This window comes from Engraulis encrasicolus, chromosome 11, assembly GCF_034702125.1.
Source record: "Engraulis encrasicolus isolate BLACKSEA-1 chromosome 11, IST_EnEncr_1.0, whole genome shotgun sequence".
Lineage (NCBI taxonomy): Eukaryota > Metazoa > Chordata > Actinopteri > Clupeiformes > Engraulidae > Engraulis > Engraulis encrasicolus.
The window spans coordinates 16,823,556-16,834,340 of NC_085867.1; the positions used below are offsets into that span (position 1 = coordinate 16,823,556).

The window sequence follows — 10,785 nt, forward strand, 5'->3', positions numbered from 1 at the left end:
ATTAGGCCTATGTCTTCAAAAATGTATTCAGAGAAATATTCAAAGCAAACGCAGTGTTCCGCCATAAACTGGAAAAATTATTGGTTGTCCAGCAACACATTTCTGACCTGTTCTAGTGAGTCTGTATGGAGTAATTGCAAAGTCTCTCTCCTGGTGATTATAGGATTTTTATTATAGGATATAACCTTCTGCCCTTCAGGAGAGAATCTATCCTTAACATACTCCTAGGCATAAACATTAACAAATGAAGGCCATCAGGTAATTATAATTACATAATTTTATTTATTTATGAATTATTACTAGTATTTGTTCATTGATATACATTAATTATTGTAGGCCTATATGGCTATGCATATAATATGACTTTAGCCTTATAGATAGCTAACTTCTACACTGATTGCGCCAAAGACAATATGAGAGTATAAACGTCTGTAAAAGAAGGATTTCCCATTGCTACAGAGATGCATTTTTACCATATTAGGTGGAAATAGTGTATATATTACCGATACATTCTGTCATATTTTGACAGTTGTTCACTCCAGAATGGCTGCCAACTGTTGCTATGGGATGCTCTGTTAGCCTTCGCTTCCTGTTAGGTCTCCATATTCTTTGGTATTGGTTACAGTCCCTGGAACAATATGGGGTTGGGTGCTTTGCTCCAATGCACCTCAGCCATGGAGTGCAGTAGGGAGTGGAAGGGAGAGATTTAAACCAGCAACCATTTGATCTGAAGCCCATCTCCTGAACCATTATGACCACGGTTGCCCCACAAAAGGCGACTTTTTTTACACAATAGCTGCCCCTGTACCAGGGCCGGATTAAGATCGCCTGGGGTGCCTACGCTACAGGTTTCTGGATGGGCCTCTGGAGGACAAATTTTGCCACAAATTTACATGGACAATGTAGCAATTATGAGGTAGGAATTAAGTATAACTTGTCTACCAACTGTAGTCAACATGACAGATTTTCCATATTCCATCTTGTCACAATTCTGCAATTTTTCAGTTTTGGCCTGGCAGGTGGGGGCCCCTAGCCTGGGAACTCCCAAACTGCCTTTAGTTCTACACAATCGTTTCGATCTGAATCACTTGTGATTAGGTCTGGTGTTAACCAGGCAAGGGGGTCCCTAGGCTGCAGCCATATCTAGCCTGCGGGGGCCCCTAGGCTGCAGCCATATCTAGCCTGTGGGGGCCCTAGGCTGCAGCCATATCTAGCCTGTGGGGCCCCTAGGCTGCAGCCATATCTAGCCTGTGGGGGCCCCTAGGCTGCAGCCATATCTAGCCTGTGGGAGACCATAGGCTGCAGCCATATCTAGCCTGTGGGGGCCCTAGGCTGCAGCCATATCTAGCCTGTGCGTTAATCCGGCCCTGCCCTATACAGTATGTTATTTTCTTTCCCCAAAAATATGGACACATACGCTTCACAGGGCTTTTCATTCGAGGGACCACTTCAAATTCCTCCAAGGGGCGTCAAAGATATACATATTTTTTTGTTTATATATTTGTTTGTTTGTTTATTTATTTCACTCCTACTTTTACTGTGGTCACCTCTGATTATTAGGTTTCATTCTGTGACTCATAAGCTCTAGCTCTCAGATGTTCAAAAATGCACTTTTGTAAATAGCACGGCATATGTGAGATCATTCAAAACAACCTTTTTTATATAGGTATCTCTCTTTGTTTTTTAATACTGAAATACTGAACATTATACAGTAAATAAGATTAATTGCTCCAATGTTTTCCTTTTAACAATATTGCTTTCATTTAAAAATTAAAAATACTACTGAAGCCATTACAGTGGAAGGAGTGGTTCAAAACTCTCAAGATGAGTACGGACAAAATTCTAGCTGATAACTCACTTTTTGTCTGCTCATGATAAGCAGTTAATATTGTGGTTTACGCTTTTGTGAGCTGTTAACAGTGTGCATAACCACTGTGAACATGACAGCATGCCATAGCAGTTTATTGACTTACTATTCAGAAATGATAACTGCAATAATAAAAAAAGACATCCATACACATAGATCATATATTTAGGCCTTTATTTTATACAGAAACATTCGATGTAAAAGTAGAAAATACAGTACGTTTGCACCTACATCCATTTTGGTTTGTCTACATGAAAACAGTAACAATGCACAAAAATGCTGATTGACTATCGAAGATCATTCATCATCACAATCCTGCAACAAGATCACGTTGCCAACACAGTTTCCACCACAGGACAAATCGCACAGCGGAATATATACATACAAAACCCTTTAACATTCAGCTAAAACACTTATGGCACAAGTTTCTTTGTTGGTTGTCAGAAGGATTTAAAACCAGACCTCCAATGGAACAAAAAAAATACAGTTTTCTGAGAGGCATTTAAAAAAATAAAGACAAATGCAAAATGAAATAAAAGCTATTTGGACCAGTGCAAAACTACAGGACAGAATCAGTAGCACTTTGCTTGCTTAGTAGTCTGCGCACATTTTAACACCATCAGTAGAACAGGATGAAGCCAGCAGCGCTGAGAACAAGGCTGCATCCGAAACACTCCCTCATACACTCCATAGTGCACTACGTAAGATGCATGTTACCTTGTTTTCCCCCTACTTGTGACAAGTGAACATTTCAGAGTCGCCCAGTATCAAGTCTGTAGCCTCTGACTTACACAGAACAATGTAGGGAGCAAAAAAGGAAATTGTAGCCTCTGATGTCGAAATGTGTAACTCGCTGGCTACATAACACGATAATAATACAATAACGCTCACACACCCTTTGGAGTGAACAAGTGTATCATTTCGGACACGGACTCCTCAGTCGGAGTCTCTGGCAGGAAATGAGTGTGAAGTGCGAAGAAGAAGAAGAAGAGGGGAAAGGGGAAGTGTGTGTCTATCTCACACTCTGGGACATGTGTAGAGGAGTCAGCATCTCCTCAAAGATGGCGCCCTTTACGTTGGAGCCCCGCAGGTTGGCCTCCTGGAGGTCACAGCCAGACAGGTCGCAGTTCTGATGGCGTTGGGAGGAAGAAGGAAAGGGAGATAAAAGAGGTATTAAAGTGGGATTCATTCATTAATTAGATTAGTAATGGTGTGTTTCATGTTACACATTATATTATATTATATTATATTATATTATATTATATTATATTATATTATATTTTTCACTACAGTATACCACAATGGGTATTTCTGTACTTCTCTTTTTCCATTTCTCAGTGTACATGTTCCTCTACGTTAACACAAGCTGACATTCATACACCTTATCAATCTACTGTATACAGTGCATGACCAAATCGAGGAAATGTCTTAAATTCAGAATAAAGTAAGTGCATATATAAACTACTATCAGTGTCTATTCAGGAGTGCAAAAGGCCATAAGAGACTTTTTCTACATTTCCTACATTCCATTCTACAGTTTTTGCTTTTTGGGACTTTTTTGAACATACAATTTTTTCACTCCTTATGAATTCTTGTAATCATGAGTAAATAACAATAAATATATATTTTTAAAAAAAAGATGCTCTCACCTCCAGGTCTGTCCCTGCCAGCGTGGCACCTCGCAGGTTGCAGTTCTTCAGCTTGGCATTCTTCAGGGTGGCCACTCGGAGGTTGATGCCCGTCATCTGGCTGCCCTCCATCTCCACTCCTTTCAAATTGGCACCTAATAGAGTAGAATAGAATAGAATAGAATAGAATAGAATAGAATAGAATAGACATTATTATTGTGTATGCATGAAATTTGCCTTTGGACTCAATGTATAGTTTAGACAGGAGTTTTTGGGTCAAAGCTTTTGAGACATTTTTGTGTTATAGAGCAATAATGACAGACAGTGTTTCCATAGATAGTTTCACAATTCTCAAACACCAAAAAACCAGCAGAAGCTCCAAAGAACAATCACCCAATGTTTTAAAAGCTTTGCTTGAGCTTTGTTCAAGTTTCTCCTGGTTGGTACGGTACATCATGTCCGTGTCTGCTAAGATCCTTCTTACCACACCTAGGAACCTGAAGCCTTCACACCCACCTTCTAAATTGGCCTTGATTCCTGCGGGATCCTCAAAATTGCAGCCTTTCAAGGTGGCACCCTCTGCATTGGTACAGAGCATTTTCACACCCTGCAAATTGGCACTCTGCAAATACACACACCAGACATTACAATTTACACTCATCGCTCATATAGACCAGATCATTAAAAGAATGTGTAACACCTCACAAAACCAAATCATGGCTAAAAACTCAAACTGAACAATGTTTACGATACCCCTATATAATACATGTATGTAATTTCTCTGAATTGCATTGGTGTTTTACATTTAAAACGTGTTAACATATGAATTTACATTGAGGCTGACAAAACTCGAAGAGTGCTTAACATTTTATAATGTACATTTGCCCTTGACATTTCAGCAACACCGTGGCATTTTAAAGTGGATTTAGTGTGCAAGACAGACTACACTGTGTGAACTTACATCAAGGTCGCAACACCCTAACTAACACCTATTATGAACACCTGTATGTACCATACTGAATATTTTAAACACTCTCTCTTCCCAGTTGGTGTTTGTATTTAAATGTAATATATAAAGTGCAATGTGTGTAATGTTTATGATTTGCGTGCAACATATGACTATGATTTCATTACATCGAGGTTGGAGTAGGAGAGGTCTGCCCGCTCCAGGTTGGCACCACAGAGGTTGGAGTGGGTGAGGTTGCAGCAGCTCAAGTTCGCCATCTTGAAGTTGATGTAGCGCAGGTCCAGACGGGACAAGTCTGCACCGCTGAAATTCAAGCCCTGCAATAAAACAAATTGCATTACATTATTAACTGACGCTTTTATCCACATTTTTTTTTTAACTTACAGTTATTACAGGGTATCCATTTGAGTCTCTGGAGACATTAGGGGTTCTGTGCCTTGATCAATGGCACTTCAGTCATGGATGGCATAGGATTTGAACTTGCAACCTTCCACTTGTAAGACTGAGTGCCAAACTATTAGGTCATGGCTGACCCAACAAAAGACTGCAAAAGACTGCAAAAAAAAAAGAAGTAATAAATTACTATAATAGTAATATAATAACTATTATAGTAGACCAGTTAGTCAGACGAGTAACCAGTGTGGGAAGCGAACTGTGGCAGAATTTTTACTTCTACTTTTACATCACCACTGTAACAAACCGCTGTACAATACCTACTGCACCTTTAAGCAATAAATCATACGGTGTACATGGATGATAAACCCTGTCCTGAGTCAACATGACAGCTCATTACCTGGCAACGTAGCTCAGACTTGGTGGGTGTGGCCAACAGGAAACGGACAAACTCCTTGCGGGAGATCGGCGAATGATCATCAGCTGGCTGGGAGTTCTGAAAAAGTTTTTCAGTACAAATCAGGCAAAGACAAATGCAACTGGAGATCACCCTATACAAAAAAGATTGACATAAAAATGATCTACATAAAACTTCACATATAATAGACTATACACGTTTTACATGGCAAAATACTAGAAAAGACAAAGACATTATCATCATCATCATGAACTGGACATTGGCCTGGCTGTGGGACTATGGTCAGCACTTTCGACCCCACATCTACTGAACGTGGGTTCAAATCCTCATCCAGTTCATTGATTTAGATTTGACAGTGCTAATTGTCCTCCTTGTAAGTCGCTTTGGTCAAGAGTGTCTGCTAAATGTAATGTAATGTAACTGGAAGCTGTTCTCTCACCCTTATCAAGCCTTCCAACTGCTCTGCCAGCTGTTCCATTCCAAAGAAGCGTGCCTCCTCCAGCACACCTAAGAATGATTCAAGATCCACAAATTCATTTCTGACAACAATAAAAGTCTGCACACAAGTACATGACAATAATACAACCTGTGTTTATAGCGCAATATTTGCCTAATCTAGATGGAGTAGACGCCCCTAGTGTCCGCAAATTAAACTTGCTACTGTAGGGGTTTAGCTCGCTAGGCTAAGCACAATATCACAACTAAAGTTGTCTCAATGCGCTCAGAGGGAAAAGGTATACTTCATAGAGTCGTTAGGACACAGCCGTTAAAGGACCAGTTCAGTCAATTTCAACATGCAGTTGTAATGCTCACATTACGCTGGACTTGTCAGTACCTGAGTTTTTTTTTTTTCTTCTTCAGCCTTTTCCGAGATCTTGGTCATTGTAATGGGGGTAGCGCTTTGTTTACATTTCAATTTTAAAAATGTATTTATTCCCAAAAACATCCGAAAGGTTATACAACATCAGCAGACAACTAGCAAACAGCGGTACCTTTTGGGAAAATATTTGGAGTAGGCTTATGTTCTTTTTTTTTTCAAAATGTAAACAAACGCTGCCCCCATTAGAATAGCTCATATCTCGGAAAGGGCTTAGCCGAAAAATGTGGCATCAACGGGTACTGACAGGGTAGCGTGAGCAATACAACAGCATATTGAAATTGACTGAACTGGTCCTTTAAGACACAGCGTTATAAATTTGCTGCTACCAGAATGGCAATGATCAAGTCATGGTGCATTACAAAAGGCAATATGTTATGTCAGTGTAGTACTATGGTAGTAACTTTTCAAGTTCCAGAGTTCCACTGGTGGAATGGCATGCATTATGGAGCTACACATTTTTGTCTTTTTTTTGTCCAGTACCTATTTTTGATATCTTCAATGGGCTCATTTCTTTCTCAAAAGATTATGTGCCATGGCTCTTATCCCTGAATGCATTTAGAGTTTTTATAGCAAGGTAAGATGCAGTGTAGGCTCATACGTGTATCTACAAAGATGATTATCACACAGTTACCCCGAAGATTGATGCCCTCGTTGATAATGAGCTGTCCGTGCCTGAGGTAGTTAAGTATAGGCTCAAAGTAGTCTGGACTGCGGTCGATGAGGTATGCGCCTTGCTCGTCCTGTTTGTTTCCCCAAACATCTGCTCCAAAAGCACAAATTAAAAGTCAGTGAAATGACATATGAAAGCAGAAGAAGTAAAAAAGATAAAATAGGCCTATAGAGTGGTGAAAATTCAAGAGACACCGCACACTGCTTACTTTTCTTTACTTTATTTCTCGGAGCGAACTAGAGGTGAAAATTGGCTTTACTGATTTACTTTCTATGGCAAATAGTTAATAATTATGTTCACATTCAACCTACCCTTTTCCCTGAACATGTGGGCCAGCATACTGTCTGGTTCCTTGCTCACCAAAGTACTTCTGCAAAGCAATGTGTCACAGGAGGCGTTTAATGTAACAAGATGCACTGTTCCATTAGCACCAGAAGTTTTCGCCTCAGTCACCCTACAGTTTGGCCATGGAAAGGTTGCTCATGCAAACTACAGAGAGACACAGACTGCTTATTTTAAGATTTGGGGAAAATGCTATTTCTTTAACTGATTTTTTTCAGCGTAAGGAAGAATATATCTGCCATTGTTACAGGTGACTGACTGTAACTTGAAAAGTAGGATGAATGCTCTTACCTTGTGGTGGTGAAACATCGCCCTCCCACATTCAAAGTCAGCCAGTCAGTGTGAGCTTGAATGGGGAATTCAGCGTGGTCCTCAGACTCTTCTTTTGGATCTGAAATATGATGGGCCTATTCTTAATGCAGAATACAAAGTCTCTATTCTGAAAGACTGTCTAGAATTCAACAAGTTGTCATGGGTGGAATATTTTTATGGAATGATGACTCACCAACAAAACTGTCCCCTTCTGATACATACAGTACATCATCATCCCTGAAATACAACAGCAAATATTGGTTGAAAAGACTTTTTCTTGATATAGCAGTGTGAGAAAAAGAAAAGCTACAGATGAAGCTAGGGGTTATTCACCTTACGAGCGCTATGTCGTCTATGAGACCCCCCTTTCCGTTATAAATGTTGGAGGCTCTAATTCCAAGTTTGCTGCTGGCCACAGACAGTAGGTCGACAATGGTCCCATACACAGCAACAACCTGCATGCGGACAACGAATAATTTGACTCATTAGAAAGCAGGGGAGGTGAGACAATCCAAACATGATGAAGGCAGGCAACACGCCATTTCCTCTTTTTTGCCTCTGTAGACAAAGCTAGGCGAGAAATTAGCTACACGACCACAACACATAACAACTGAACACACAGTAATATTGAGAACGTCAAAGAATGTTATCTGATACTATGTTACTTTATCAGAAACATGTATCATAAAATGTTTCGGACTGCATTCTAGAACAGGAAACAGGGGAACGCACCTTGCCGTTTCGTGAAGTTCCATTTACAAAGAGCGTAACCCTCCTCATCACTGTCAAATTTTCAGTGGTGAATGTTTGGTTACACGACGAGTCGGCACAAACTGACACTTTTCGCATTAAGTACAAGCTAATAATCCAGATCTCGAGGGTAAAACAGATGTCCGCGAATACAATTAGCTAGCATTGCATATTTCGTGTGTGGGCTGCACTGAAGCCCAACCCACTCAAAACAACTGACCGAAATGCAAAAGGGGCATGTTCACGACAACCGATGTTGCGCAGACTACAGTAGTTCTTGTTTGTGAAGCTTGGGTTCTTCTTCCCTTGTTTCTTCCTCTGCTGTCCATTCCCCGGAAATCGACAAGCAACGTCACCGAGGAAGTATTCCACTAAATTAAATGAGAAACAAGTAATAATCAAATATGATGCACTTGTCTCAGTCATAAACAATAATGGGCCTATTGCATTCTTCTTCTCGAGCCATTTCTAACGTGGACAGTGCCCCAACACATCTGTCAGCATGAACCTGCCACTCCAACCCTAGCCTAGAACAAAACCTAATCAATGGTATGATTGAATTAGGTATTGGGTACTAGCTACTGATGCTTACCTGACTCTTGCCATCTGATATGCTCTCCCATATTATGTAAATCAGGTTAGTGTGATGCCTGGTTGTCTTTTTTTCTTTTACAGTAAATGGGTTCATCAATTTCACTCACTCTATTTCAAAATGCTCATTTCAGTTAATTATGCAATCACACCAGTCCCCCCAATCAGGTACCCAGGTCCTTATTACAAAAAGTGTGATTTATTTGGTTACTGTGTACTGACATTATTTCGCTTATGTGTGTGTGTCATAACCATTTTATTAAGCAATACCAGGGTTGGTTGAACATTGGTGCGTCCATAGTAATTCATTGTTCACCACCTTGCAGTAATTTTGAAGGAACAGAACACTTGTCTGTATATATTCTGTTCCTGTAGGGCAACAAAGGATGGAAACTACAGTAGGCCTATATACTGTTCCTTTAATATAGCAACAAATAAAGGAGGGGGGGGGGGGGGGGGTGTTGCAAGGAGGCCCGGGGGCATATGGAGTTAATAAGAGACTATTTTCTAAGCTTTACCTTACACAAGACAATCTGGTGATGCATGATGAATTTGTGGCCTTTTCAATGTGTTCACTTAAAGTACAAAACCAAGAATTCAGCTTTGAATGTTCCTCTAGCCCATAGTAAAGTAGGAACATAAAATATACTGTATGCTTTTAGACAAACCAATACTGTTTGACATAAATACTTCCAGACGTTAACTTGAAAATGAAAATGGAAATCATAAAAAAGGTTAAAAAAAAAGAAATGTTTATTTTTCGGTTTTTTTCTGCTTTGCCCAGGCATACTTGTGGCCTGTTGTCTTGTACAGTAGCTAGTCACATACAGTATGTTCTACTGGTGGAGTATATTATCTCTCCCTGTCCCCCTCTACTGGTGCTATTTGGCCCCCAGGGTCTTGTGCTCCCTTAACCACAATAAAAAAAATGGATTCTCCACTTCCTGCTCGCTTTTTGGATGCTATCCAGTGTGTAAATTCCAATATGCGACCTGGCGTCCTCCACTTGTGCTTGTGGCCTCGCCCCACCTCCTGGCCCCTCCTCTATGGAGAAAACAACAAAGTTTCCCAGCTGTCAGCCTACCCACAATTGTTGGTGGAATTTTCTTCATTCACCACCCAGTTTGCCAATGAGAAAACGACTTTACAATTGAGCTTTTGCGAGATATTGAAATATAATGCTGCTGTCAGTGATGTCATCATGATGTATTACTTCCTGGTATGAGGCCACAAGCACAAGTGCAGGACGGAAGGTCGCATATTGGAATGCACACAGTGACCTTCCATGTGAAGCAGGGCTGTCTTCCAAGTGGTGGACCACATGATGAGGTCTGGGTGGATGGAGGGGTGTTTTTACAATGCCACAGGGGAACTGGAGCCGCTTTCCAAGGTCAGCTGCCATGTGCAGCTCTTTGCCACATGAGGAAAGACTTGCTGTTTCTTCGAAATTGGCAGGCTGGCAATCCCCTTCATTTCCTTCAGGATCAATTAAGTTAGTGTGATACTCTTCTCACCGGATCTTGTGAAGGCATCAGCTGACTGGTTGGAGAATTGGCTGTGTTCAAATCAGTCTAGTAATGGGTTATTGTAGCAGTGGGGTGGTACTGTACTGTTACTTACCCAACGTTACCTACACAGGTGTCTTCAACATCAGGTTACCAACCATCTTAAGTTGGGGTTTGGTGATAGTCAGGGCTTAATTGGCCCAGGTTTTTTTAACACTCAGACAACCTCACACACAAAAAACCCGTCCCATAGTACTATCAGCACACCGGGAAATGCCATATATGCAAGATTACCTGTTCAGACCTGGTGATAGTAGGCTACAAAGGGGTGTGAGTGGGGGTTGGCACCAAACCACTGGTAGGGGGTTCTGGTACAAGCATCAACCTTTATAACTGAATCTCTTCTGTATCATAATGTCTTTCCTTCCTCTAAGCAGTTGTATAAAAGACAGGAGATGCCGA

At 40.7% G+C, this 10,785-nt stretch overlaps 1 protein-coding gene across 1 annotated transcript; it reads right to left on the bottom strand.

Annotated features, from left to right (window-relative positions):
- Positions 1-2,024: 2,024 nt before the first annotated feature.
- On the bottom strand, positions 2,025-8,613 carry kctd9b (potassium channel tetramerization domain containing 9b). The gene is made up of 12 exons (XM_063211215.1): positions 8,210-8,613; positions 7,811-7,932; positions 7,671-7,714; positions 7,457-7,556; positions 7,135-7,193; positions 6,785-6,913; positions 5,713-5,780; positions 5,256-5,351; positions 4,630-4,779; positions 4,012-4,117; positions 3,517-3,650; positions 2,025-2,996 (listed from the first exon to the last, which is right to left on the bottom strand). Exons 1-12 carry the CDS (start codon positions 8,324-8,326, stop codon positions 2,880-2,882), a joined length of 1,242 nt encoding a protein of 413 aa, XP_063067285.1. The 5' UTR covers positions 8,327-8,613; the 3' UTR covers positions 2,025-2,879.
- Between the last annotated feature and the right edge of the window lie 2,172 nt (positions 8,614-10,785).

Bases quoted from the DNA above. Each gene is read 5' to 3' on its own strand.
- kctd9b (XM_063211215.1), bottom strand. From the start codon at position 8,326: ATGCGAAAAGTGTCAGTTTGTGCCGACTCGTCGTGTAACCAAACATTC. The intron at 5,352-5,712 runs GTGAGAGAACAG...AAACTTTTTCAG, and splicing joins AGTTGGAAGGCTTGATAAGG to AACTCCCAGCCAGCTGATGA. The intron at 2,997-3,516 runs GTGAGAGCATCT...CAACGCCATCAG, and splicing joins TGGCAGGGACAGACCTGGAG to AACTGCGACCTGTCTGGCTG.